A 13173-nucleotide genomic window follows, 5' to 3' on the forward strand; every position below is an offset into this window, starting at 1 on the left:
TCAAGGGCACCTTTCAAATACAAGAAAAATGGGCAGTAATTGGAACTTCAATCCATAAACACACATATCTCAGGTCAAACGTTTAAAAAGATAACAAGGAGACCAAGGATGAACAATAAATTTCTTCTTAAAAAGAATCATCACATTCACCACTCAAACTGCTTTGAGATGTGTTACTGTTACAATTCAGACCTTTTGTTAGTAGCTTACCCTTAAATAACCTACTCACCTGGTCAGTGAGCCAGCTTGCATCCTCTGTAAACTTCAGCCCACTAAATTTCTCATGTCTGCGCCACACTTCACTCGTCTACCAACCCTGAGTTCACCGATTTACATCGGTGGCCTGGTAATTTCACACCCCCGTTCTCATTCTCCTCAGGGTATTGCTCTTTCCTAGCTCTATAACCTCCTCCAGCTCTACAGAACTCCTCTCTCTTTATTATCCCTCCACATCACAATATTTTATCACCTCTAGTGACCTTAAACTATGGATTCCTTCCCTAATCTGTCCACCTTGCTCTCAGCCATTAAGATTATTTTTAAATCCACCTCTTTTACACTCTCTTTCACCTGTCTTAATATCTTCCAGATGTTGCATCATGAAATCTTTTGTTGTCTGATCTCCTTGATCTTCACCCTGTTGTGAATAATCTCCTCTATTCCCTTCAGTTCTAGTGAGGGGTCACTACCCTGAAGAATTCACCTATGTTTCTCTCCACAGATAATGCCTAACTTGCCATAATTTTATAGTATTTTTGTTCTTATCTTAAATTTCATTATCAGTTTTACCAGCTTCATCAACCCAAGGTACTTCTTTGAATATCCAGACAGCTTCCCTAAATCTGTTATACCCCTAGTTGGTCCCACTCACTTGGAACTTCAATTTATTGTGTAACATCACCTCATACTTGCTGACTTTGAATAGGATAAGTCACACCACATATTCCACTGAGACAGAAAGGTATGGGAGCCTGAAACTAGAGGGCATCGATTTAAGGTGAGAGGGGAAAGATTTACAAAGAACCTGAGACAACTTTTTCACACAGGGGTGGTGCGTATACAGAAGGAGCACCAGAGGAAATGGTAGAGGGGAGTACAATTACAACATTTAAAAGACATTTGGTTAGGTACTTGGAAGGAAAGGTTTAGAGGGGTATAGGCAAACACTGACAGATGGGACTAGTTCAATTATGGTAACCTTGTCGACCTGGACAAGTTGGGCCAAAGAGCCTGTTTCCGTGTTTTACACCTCTAGGACTCTCCCTCGTGAGCTTGGTGCCAGTTTCAGTATTTAGCAGGTAAATTGTTGTTTAGTTTAGAGCTGCATAAGGGAAAGGCAAGAGCTCTAGCTTCTTTACAATTGCAAACTTATTTTCTACTTAAATTTAGGGTAGGAATTTCTTTTAAACCAAATGACTGACAGAGGAGTTCAGTCTCATATGTTGCACAGCCTGCAACATGTGAGGAATCTTAGAAGCTCCTGACAGTCCGGATGACCACATCTGCAGGAAGTAACACTGGTTTGATCAGCTTGAGCATCAAATTCTGGAGCTTAATTAATGGTTACAGGCACAGCAGTGCATCCACCAGAGTTACACGGAGAGCGTGTTTTTATGCAGGGTCATTCCGCAGCTTAAGGATCTTTAGTCAGGGAGGAATGGCTGATTGTCAGGCAGAAGATAGATGACAGGCAGGTAAACTCCAGAGTGTTTCCACTCTGCACTGGAAAATAGTCAGAATGACTGTTGTTCGAGGGAGTGAAGACAGACTCCAGATGCACAAGGTGGGAGCAGACAGAGAGGAAGCTACTGTGTAGGAGATTCAATAGTGAGGGGTACAGATATGTGTTTCTATGGCCACAGATGTGACTCCAGGGGAGTGTGCTGACTACCTGGTCAAGGATGACAGTTAACAACTACAGGCAGCATGAAGGGGGAGGGCAAACAGTCACAGATTGTGGTTCACATCAGTACCAATGACAAGGGCAGAAAGAGGATGAAATCCTGCAACAAGAATTTATGAAGCCGGGCTGTGAAAAGCAAGACCTCAAAAATTGTGATTAGTGGATTATTTGCGCAGTGCCATACGCTAAGGAGGATAGTAATAGGTGGATAGAGTGAATGAACATAAGGCTGAAGATTTGGTGGAGGAGAAAGAGTTTTAGATTCTTGGATCTCTGGGGAAGATGGGACCTGTATAAGACTGATGGGTTGTTCCTGAACCGCAACAGGACCAACGTCCATGCGAAGGGACAGACAATTACCGAAGAAACTCCAAGTCGTCAATTTGATAGACAGAACATATAGTTTTAACACAAGGGAGCTCAATGTGATTGATGATATTTATTTTAATGCAAGGACTCTTACGGGAATTGAAGGTGCTGATTAACAGACGGGAACATGACATCATTATTACCATAGAGACATTCGGGAGGGACAGGACTGGCAGCTCAATATTCCAGGTTGCAGAATCTTTAGTTGAGAGAGGGAGGGATGTAAAAGAGGAGTCAATTATTACAATAAGGAAGGATTATATCTTAGAAGATTCCTCAATTGAGGTCATACGGGCATATCAAAAGTTGGCAGGATCTTTCTGAATTAAGTATGTTCATTGAGTCACTCTGTCTGGTACCAGAAGAAGTTGAATAAACAGGCTGTCCAACTATTTCAGAGTAGGATGATTGTGAATGCAATTTTTAAAAAAAAATTTATGGAAAAACTATTTTATGGTAAAGCGAATTGAAAATCCATTGTATGAAACCTTTGTTTTTTCTCTTGAAGCAGACTGTTGGGGAAAAGGTAAAATATCATCGATGATCCTCAAGTAACTAAACAGAAACCAAGGATTGAATTGTGGCTGATATAGGTAAGGGTTACATCAGATAGGCCCTTGTTCACTGAGTGTTTTGGATTTCCTGTACTGTTACTCAGACTGCGTTATAGTACAGTATCTGATATTGCATCAAAGTACAGATTCCCTACTTTTACCATATAGCACAGTGAATTCTTTTAAAATATATTTGTTCAAGGGCTGCAGGAGTCACTAACAGGGCCAACATTTGTTGTCCATCCCTAATTGCTCGGACTGTGTGCTTGCTAGGCTGTTTGAGGACAGTTGGTAATCAGTCACATGGCTGTAGATCTAGAGTCCCATATAGGCCATTTGAGGGAAGGATAGCAGATTTCTTTCCCCAATGGCATTTAGGGGACCGGGTGGGTTTTTATGGCAATTGATGCTGTGGTTTTGGTCATTGTTACTTTATATTGTAGATTTTTAAATTCCACCAGCTGCTATGGTGGGTTTTGAAACCATGTCCCAGATCTTTAGCCTAGGTTGTTGGGTTGCTAGTGTAGAGTCACTATGCCACCATCTCCCCTTATTTGTGTTTGCTGACTGTTTCAAACCGCAAATTTTCTTTGCCACATTCAGAATCCCTGATTTCAGTTATTTCCCTCCTTCAATCTCTATCCAATTGCCTGATTGTCCCAGGCTCAGTTCTCTCTGATTGTGGCCTCTAATTAGTTTAATTTGTGACTAACGTGGTGACCAGCTGACAGTGCTTATCTGTTTCCCAGCCTTCCTCAATCGCCTCAGCAATGTTTCTGTGATGGAGTGGTCATTTGGTGCTAAAAGGGTCTTCTTGGGCTGATCTTATGCCACCTGTTTGATGCTGAAGCTGTTCTCATCCACTATAGTGCTCCCTGATTCCAATCAAAAAAACAAGGCCAGCAAATTACATTGTAGCTTTCATTTTTCTAGTGCCTTAACGTAAATGTAGTGAAATGTCCCAGGTTGCTTCATAGGCACACAATCAGACAAAAACAATCAGTCAAAGAAAATTTAGGGCAGGTGGCAGGACTTATACACTTAATGGTAAGGTCTTAGGGAGTGTTGCTGAACAAAGAGACCTTGGAGTGCAGGTTCATAGCTCCTTGAAAGTGGAGTCACAGGTAGATAGGATAGTGAAGGCGGCATCTGGTATGCTCTCTTTTATTGGTCAGAGTATTGAGTACAGGAGTTGGGAGGTCATGTTGCGGCTGTACAGGACATTGGTTAGGTCACTGTTGGAATATTGTGTGCAATTCTGGTCCCCTTCCTATCGGAAAGATGTTGTGAAACTTGAAAGGGTTCAGAAAAGATTTACAAGGATGTTGCCAGGGTTGGAGGATTTGAGCTAAAGGGAGAGGCTGAACAGGCTGAGGCTGTTTTCCCTGGAGCATTAGAGACTGAGGGGTGACCTTATAGAGGTTTACAAAATTATGAGGAGCATGGATAGGATAAATAGACAAAGTCTTTTCCCTGGGGTAGGGGAGTCCAGAACTAGAGGGCATAGGTTTAGTGTGAGAGGAGAAAGATATAAAAGGGACCCGAGGGGTAATGCTTCCACGCAGAGAGTGGTACGTGTATGGAATGAGCTGCCAGAGGAAGTGGTGGAGGCTGGTACAATTGCAACATTTAAGAGGCATTTGGATGGGTATATGAACAGGAAGGGTTTGGAGGGATATGGGCTGGGTGCTGGCAGGTGGGGACTAGATTGGGTTGGGATATCTGGTCGGCATGGACGGGTTGGACCGAAGGGTCTGTTTCCATGCTGTACATCTCTCTGACTCTGAGTAGAGCTTAAAAACAAAAAGAGCAGGCAGTCACATTGTTGGGCTATACTCCAAACCTCAAAACTGCCAGCAAGAGATAGAGGAGCAGATACTGAGACAAGTTCGGAACATGTACAAATAATAGGGTAATATTAATGGGGAATTTCAACTTGCCCAATATTTACTTAGACAGACAAAGTGCAAAAGGTTTAGAGGGGATGGAATTCTTGGAATGTATCCAGGAGAGCTTTTTGGGCTAGCACAAAGAAAGTCTGACAAGAGATGGGGCCAGTGGTGAACATAGTTTTAGGGAACAAAGGCAGGAGAGTGGTATAATGGTCAGTGGGACAGCATTTTGGTAATTGTGACCATAACATTCATAATATACAAGCATCAAGCACTGGCTAGCTCCAATAACAGACAATCTACCTATCGCTCCTTGACATTCAATAGTGTTACCATCACTGAATTCTGTCAAATGGAGGGTATCACTTAACAGAAAAATGAGCTGGACTAACCATATAAATAGTGGCTGTAAGAGCAGGTCAAAGGCGAGGATTCTTGGAGTAAGTAATTCACCTCCTGACTCCTCAAAACCTATTCACCATCTCCAAAGCACAAGTTGGAAGTGTGATAGAATACTCCTCACTTGTCTGGATGAGTGCAGTTCCAACTGCTCTCAAAAAGCTTGACACCATCCAGCAGAAAAGCAGCCCACTTGATTGACACCACATCCACAAACATTTACTTCCTCCACCTCCAATTCTCAGTAGCAGCTGGGTGCATCATCTGCAAGATGCATTGCACAAATTCAGCAAAACCCATTGGGAGTACCTTAAATGCATGATGACTTCCATCTAGAAAGACAAGGGCAACAGATACATGGGAACATTAACACCTGAAAGTACCCCTCCAAGATGTTCACCACCCAGACTTGGAAAATTATTGCTGTTCCTTCAATGTTGTTGAATTAAAATCTTGGAACTTGCTCTCAAATGTCAACTGTGGGGTCTACGTATAGCACATGGACTGTGGTGGTTCAAGGTGACAGCTCACCACCACCTTCTGAAGGGCAGCTAGGTACAGGCAATAAATTCTGTCCAGCCAGTAACTCACTAAGATTTAAGGTAGTCAAGGAAAGGACAAGGATGGGTTAGAAATGAAGGTTTTTAATTCAAGGATAGACCAATTTTAATATGATAAAAACAGGATCTGACCAAAATGGACTGAGCAGCAGCAGCTTGTTAGAAAATCTATACTGGAGTAGTGTGAATCTTTCAAAAAAGAAACATTGAGATTGTATGGCCAGAGTGGGAATTCCATAGGAACCCTGGAGATTAAGGAATGTACTCAGTTGGATAAGGAAGAAAAGAAAATGAAGCTTACAGTAGTTATGATAGATTATAAAGGCTCGGAAAAGCAGAAGCCCTAGGGATATATAAGGAAGTGTGGGGCAGGGAAGGGTGGGGGTGATGGAGGTGGTGATACTTAAAATAAAAATCAGCAAAGCAGAGGGGGCATTGAAAAAATACAGTTGGGTAAAATAAAGGAAAATTGAAAGGCATTTTACAAGTATATTAGGGGCAAGGGGATAACCAGGGAAAGAGAGACTTAATTGGCAAATTGAAAATATAGGTGAGGTTTTAAATGAGCAGTGATAGATGAAAAAGACATAGGTTTAGAAATGAGGGAAATACGCTGTGATAAATTTGAGTAAATTAAATTGAGATAGAGGAGGTATTACCAGTTTTAGTGTGCATACATTCTCAAGGCCTAATGAGATGCATTCCATGCTGCTCTGGGAGGCAAGGTAGGAGATTACAGGAACCTGGACATTAATTTTCAACTTCTCTCTGGGGGGGGCGGGGGGGAAACGAGGTGGGAGAGGGGGTTGGGGGAGAGGGGGGTGTGGGGTGAGGAAGAGGAGGAGGACAGAGATCTATTGTACCATGATTCAAGAAAGGTGTTAGAGATTGATCAGGGAACTATAGACCACAAGTCTAAGATCAGTGACGTGGAAACTACTGGAAGAAAATCTGATGGATAGAATTATCTCCATTTAGAGAGGTAAGGATTAATCAAGGATAGTCCGCATGGCCTTGGAGGGGGAGATCATGTCTAGCAGGTTCGACTGAAATGTAAAAGGTGACTGGATGTGTAGATGTGGGTTGTGCACTGGATGTAAGCTACGTGAACTTTGGAAAGGCGTTTTACAATATCCCACATGGGAGACTGGGCAAGAAGGAAAGAGTGCAAGGGATCCAGGGGAATTGGGCAACTGGACCCTAAATTAGCTTAGTGGCAGGAAGCAGAGGGTGATGGTTGAAGGGTATTTGTTGTGACTGGAAGCTTGCTTCCAGTTCGGTGCTACAGAAATTGGTGCTGTGTTTCTTGCTATTTGTAGTCTACATCATCCTGACATGGCCTTACGAGGTATGATCAGTAAATTTACAGAACTTGTGTGTCAGTTTCACTTTTTACTAAGTAGGTCGTGGATTCAAGTCCCTTTCAGCACAATCTAGTCTGACACTTCAGTGTCACACTGAGTAAACAATGGCTTTTGAATGGGATTCACCACATTAGTCAGATGCAAAAGATCCCAAGACATTATTCAAACAAATATGGGCAGTTCTACCAATTACTGAACAAACATTCATTGTAAACAAAGCAGCTGCTGATCATATATTTCATTTAGTTAGCTTAAATATTACTTAAGTCGTCTGGGGAAGCTAAGCACACATCCTGTACCTGATCTGCAGGATCTATCTTAATCTAACACGGGCACTGTTTTAGATTCAACTATCAAGTTCAAACTTAAGTCTTTAAGAGGGGCTCAGACGTTTAAACAAAAATTTAAATATATTAAAAAGATACAATAAACAATTTAAAAGATTAAAGTTATTCAAATACATATGTAATCAAAAATTAACTTTCACATTTAAAATTTTGTTTTAAAACACACAGTTTTGACATAAGAAATTTCAGTGACTGAAAGGTACTTTTTTTTATTTGAGTGATTCATCAACAAATCATGGTGCTGAAATGTTAATTTGCTTCCTCCATTAAGATATGTTGACAAAGAAGTTTGCATGAATGTTTACTTTGAAGTATTCCAACATAAACTTTCAAACGTCCATATAAAAAATACAGTCGGTTCTGATATAATGCGATAATTCTGCTCTCGTGCAATCTTGTGTTATAAGAAAATCGCACAATAACCATGCTTTTTAAACTAATGGGGCTGGAATCGCATTGTAGCCAATACAGGCAAGGAAAGTTTGCATTCTACAAATAACTGTCTAAAATCTTCAATTGTGTTCAAGCCGATTTTCATTGAAGAAACATGCATTACAGCAGAACCGATACATTACAGACAGTAACATTAGCGGACAAGAAATGTACATTATACATAAGGTTTTTAATGACCTGTACAAAATATTGTGGTTCAGCCAAATATATTGAAGTATTCAGTTCCACCTACAGGAACTCTATGTAGCTCATAAATTACATTATCAAACATGCTTTTACAATATTCAAAGCATGAGACTACTTGATATATAGGGATATGAAATTAATATCTAATCTCCTTTATCACACTGTTGATACTTTAGCGCTGGTGGGGTGTCAGTACGTACTTCCCAATAAGCTGGGAAAGTTCATTAGCAGTCCTTCACAGATTAGTTGAGCATGCATCAGAGAAGATCACGTGACATTGACCGAAACAACATTCAAAGCAGATCATAATAGAGGCCAATTTCCTTGTAAGTCAAACATGCAACCGATATATTAGCCAATAGGATTGCTCAAGCTCGTCAATTTGCAAGTCCAATCGAGAAGGTTGGAAAGCCTCTACCTCAAGCGCTTGTTGCTCATACCTCAGCTGGATGAAAGCTTTGTTAGTTCTTAGCCAGCATTCTGAATAAAGCATAACACAAACATGAGACATCAATTCTGGCTTTGGGATGGGGGTAAGATAAGAGACCAAGACTAAGTGATGACAACACTCCAGTAATGTACTTCTGGGTGAATGTATACAACAAACCACCATTTAAATTGATAAGAAATAATAGATTAACTCCTAGTAATTACTGGGCAAATCCCATGCTCACCAGTTTAGAGAGGTCGTCAAACCTACCCTGAAAGTGATCCAGATATAATTATTTAATTTTGAGATTCCATAGAACATTCAATTATTGTTGCCACAATTCACCTTTGTATTTTTAAAAACAGATCTTCTCAAAACTGTTACCATCATGGGAGATTTTCAGCTAAGAACACCAGCTGGTCCATATGTTTTGGCTTCACGCTGCTTCGGTACTCAGTAAGTGCATAACTACTATTGCTGAATGCTCTCTCTGATGCCACATTCATTGCAGAAATACAGAGATACTTTTTGGCTAACTTTGCCAGTAAAGGCAGACAATTCTGAGTGGCTTTCCACCATTGAAGAGGACAGCTCTCTAGAGAGAGTTTAGGCTCCTTGAAATAAAAATCCAGTTCTCGGTCAAGCTGTTCTTGTAGTGACACAGACGTCGTCACCACTTTGTCTGTACCTCCATCTCCACTCTGTTTTCCAAATACCTTGGCAAGTCCCCCACCATATTTGGCCTTCTTTGGTTGACTTGGCCCTGGGCTATCTCGATCATACCAGCTGCAAGAGCTCAATGGCGAAACAGTTGAGCCATCAAAGCTAATTTGAAACAATGATGATTCTTCAGCTATTTTTCCAGCAAGAATCTCTCCTTTAATTTGCTGCAGGACATTTTCTAGATTGTCTACACAAGTGGGACCAAAGCGGGGATCAATGAATGTAACTTTCTCCAGAAAATGAACCAAGTCTGGGTCTCCATATCGCATTTCAAGGTCTCGTTTGATTCGCATTCTCATGAGAAAACTAAGAGTCAACTCCTCTTGTTCCTCTCTCACAAGATCATTGCAAATGTGCTTTATAAGAGGATTTATTGCTGAAATAGAAATGAATTTTTCTGAAGACAGGGCTTCAGTCATTTCACGAAAAGGACGTAAAACACTTATAACTGACTCAAGAACATCAATGTCCTGCCACGTTGGAACAAGGCGACATATTTTATGATCATGAGCTAACACAGCTCTGACAGCATCCTGTTGCTCAAGAAATCTTTCCAACATATTCAAAGTAGTCCCCCAATGGTAGTTGACATCTGCTTTCAGTGAATTCCTTGGAAGCCCTTTCTGACTTTGTGCTATAGAAAAATCCCGCTTCCTCCTCCAGCTGCGTGAAAACTGAGAAAATATTTGACGGGACAACTGTATGATTCGTTCAATGCGGGAATCCTCGAGACCTTTTTGGAGAGAACATTGCAAGTTCCGACTGAAGCAAGTTATTCTCTTCCAGCCTAGTAACTCACAGGCATGTTTAATAGCAGGTCCATTGTCAGTAGTGATGGCTACAAGGTTGATTGGGTCTAGACCCCACTCTTCCAGCACATCTTCAAGGGCACACTTTAGACTCTGACCGGTGTGTTCATCTGGTAGATACTGAGTCTGCAGACAATGGCTTTTGAGGATCCAATCATTGTCTACATATTGAACCCCACATGTCAGGTACATTTCATTGTTCCTACTTGTCCATGTTTCAACAGTTGCAGCAAAACAATCTCCACTCTTTAACTCTTTCTCAACAACTTTGCGAACATCTGCATAAAGTGATGGAATAGCTACTCTGGAAAAGTAATTCTTGCTTGGCAGCTCATACCTTGGGTTGAACTTGCTCAAGAGGTGCTGAAAGCCAGGCTTGGAAATGGTACTCAGAGGCATTCTATCCTTGGTGACGTAGTAAGTCACAGCCTTAGTCAGCTCCCTGTGCTCTCTGGGCTTTGGATCAAATTTATCCTTTCGCTGAAAGATCTCCCGCATGGTGGCGGTCTGTTCCCTGCCTGGCTCCCCAGAAGCTGTAGTGGTTGGTGGTGCCTGGTTGGGTTTTCCTTTCACTTCTATATAAATATGGGGGTGTTGCGATTTCAGATGTGCATAAAGATTACTTGTGTTTGAAGCTTTTGCTGGAATGACACGGAAACAGATTTTACAGACAGGAGTTTCAATGTTTTCTGGTCTACCATCACTGCCAGGTTGGAAGCCGAAATATCTCCACACTTCTGATGTAGTGTTGCTTTTCTCCACAAGCTGAGGCCTTTCAATTTTCACAAATGATGATCCACAATGTACAATGTCACTGTCTCCTTCCATTACTCTGAATATGCTTCAAAAGAGGATAACTAAAGCAGCATAAGGTCTTCTTTCTGAAATAGTTCACATGGGAAGATCAAATGGATGCCACCACCCAGGTAGGGGATCCAGTTACAGCTGGGATTGGGCAAGACAGTCCTGCTGCCTAGAAACAAAATTTAAGGTGACATATTATTGATTTAAAAAGAAAACTAGATTTGCACATTTTGGCAATTCTCTGAATAATTTTGGTTCCAACAAAAAAAAATTCTTCTTCACCAAAATGTACCACAAAGATCATTATCATTTGTTCCCATTAGCTAGTAGAGAAGGTATTAAAGAAAGTAAGAGAAAGAAGTGACCCATTGGAGAGACAGTAACCAGGAGGAAAAGCAACAAAGGGCAACTCATAGGTCAAGATCCAAATAAAGACAAAATGACAAGTTCAAGAGATGTGTGAATATGGATAATGGAGCCAGTGCAGTTGAGAGGAAGGGAAGAAGAATGAAAGGCTCTTTAGTGCAGAAAAATCATTTGTAAAGAGTTCCAATCTTGTCAAACTGCCTGCCAAAGCAAGGAATAGGCCAACAAAACATACACCTTATCAGACATTACCATTAAAATGCTGAAATCCTTTCCCAATAATAAAATAATTCATTGGAAGCAGGGTTAAAGTTTGTTCTAATGGGGAAGTAACAAATTTAAAATTCAAATTACAGATTAGAGTCTCTGACTAAATGTGCACTTTTAACAAAATCCTGCTGTAAAATCCTCCTTAGTCAGCTTAGTAATGAGTTTGTTAAAGTTAGGTTTCCAATTTGATGGTGACATTCGATTCTTTGCAACAAATTTAGAAAGAATGACTTTGATACAGTAACCTAGTACCAGACCTGCTCTGTGTAACCCAAAAGCACAAAACCTTTACTCATCTGCAACTTAATGTGCTTGCTTCTTGATAACCCAAAACAACAACTAAAAGCCGACAAATAAATGGACATGGAATCCACAATCTGTGGTCAAATTCTATGATCTGGTAAACATGTTTGAAACGTCCAAGTGATTGACAATCAAACAACAGAATACCAACACTCCAAATTCAAAATTGCAATGGTCAATTATAAAGCAGCATCTGAAACTTTTATTTATCCATAAATGTCACAATGTGTAGATTTAGACATTTTTCGGAGGTAATGCTGCCTAAGTTTTGAGAATGCCTCTGGATATAGTCAGGATTGGAAACTCTTGCCCCACCCACTGACTACAGCAGGCAGGTAGTATCACTCTCATCATACTTTGACCTTCAAAATATAACAAAAAAGTGCCTTCATTTTGCTTAGAGACGTCCACTCATCCACTGGTAACGTTATGCTCTGGTGCAATCTTGTTCTAAAGTGAGCCAAAGCGTGATGTGAAGTTTCCCCATGTGATATGTCCCAAATACTGTACTTGAAGGTCACTTGAGGACTGGTAATACCCCACTGTACCACAATTTTTAAAAAAACGTTTTTAAAAACAAAAATCAGAAGTGCTGCTGTTTCTCTGAGGATCATGTCATGAGCCAGCAGAATAGCAGCTCAAGAACATCAAAGACTTTATAAATACCCATAATTATTGACCATCAGCTTAGACAGAACATCCCTCAACCCTTGAATTCATGCAGTATGTATCTCTAATCTAACACTTTTGTTCATTCTCCAAGCAAGATTACCAACTCTAGTTGGAAGTATTCCTGGATATTTCATCCAATGGCTACTTCCCTCTAACTACTCTACCTACGCAATGCATCCACTTTCAGAGCGTACCCAAGCACACAAATGCTACACTCTTCAGTGATCAAAAGAGATTTAAATCAAAGTCATCTTCCTGTGACCTTCGTCATGAGTTGTGTACAGCAGTGTGCAGGAAAATAATTGCTAGACAATCCAGGGCAATTTTAGAGAGCTGCCAACTCTACGTCGAGACGATGGAGGGATATCGGTACGGCAATGGGTGTTCCATTTTTAAAAAAACAACAAAAAGAGAATAAGTTCTACATTTATATCTATAGCACAGAAGTTATTTAACTGCAAGTAACTGCTCCCAGTGCACTTGGGCCAAATTGTATCTTAACTTAGTAAAACTAGCCTTTGGAGCAGAATTAGTCCACTCTGTCCATCGAGTCTACTTTGCTATTTGGTCATGGCTGATATATTTCTTAGCAATCAATTTCTCCTGCTTTCTCCCCATAATGCTCGGTTCCCTCACTAATCAAGAATTTCTATCTTGAATATTCTCAGTGACTTAGTCTCCACAGCCCTCTGTATCAGTGAGTTCCACTGATTCACCGGCCTCTGACTGAAGAAATTCCTCATCTCACTTCTAAAAAAGAGTCATCCCT

At 40.7% G+C, this 13173-nt stretch overlaps 2 protein-coding genes across 4 annotated transcripts in view; both read right to left on the reverse strand.

Moving 5' to 3' along the window:
- tex264b (testis expressed 264, ER-phagy receptor b) overlaps positions 1–13173 on the reverse strand; it is a 291664-nt gene that overhangs the window by 171964 nt on the left and 106527 nt on the right. The gene's annotated exons all lie outside the window — the stretch shown is intronic.
- The window catches only part of LOC140483920 (E3 SUMO-protein ligase ZBED1-like), a 40535-nt gene continuing 34933 nt past the window's right edge, over positions 7572–13173 (reverse strand). For all 3 annotated transcript variants that reach the window (XM_072582749.1, XM_072582748.1, XM_072582750.1), the window contains one exon: positions 7572–10962. In XM_072582749.1, the coding sequence (XP_072438850.1) occupies positions 8844–10817 (1974 nt within the window). In that variant the 5' untranslated portion in view covers positions 10818–10962 and the 3' untranslated portion in view covers positions 7572–8843. The remainder of the gene's footprint in view (positions 10963–13173) is intronic.

The sequence above is a fragment of the Chiloscyllium punctatum genome, chromosome 12, assembly GCF_047496795.1.
Source record: "Chiloscyllium punctatum isolate Juve2018m chromosome 12, sChiPun1.3, whole genome shotgun sequence".
In the NCBI taxonomy this organism is placed as follows: domain Eukaryota; kingdom Metazoa; phylum Chordata; class Chondrichthyes; order Orectolobiformes; family Hemiscylliidae; genus Chiloscyllium; species Chiloscyllium punctatum.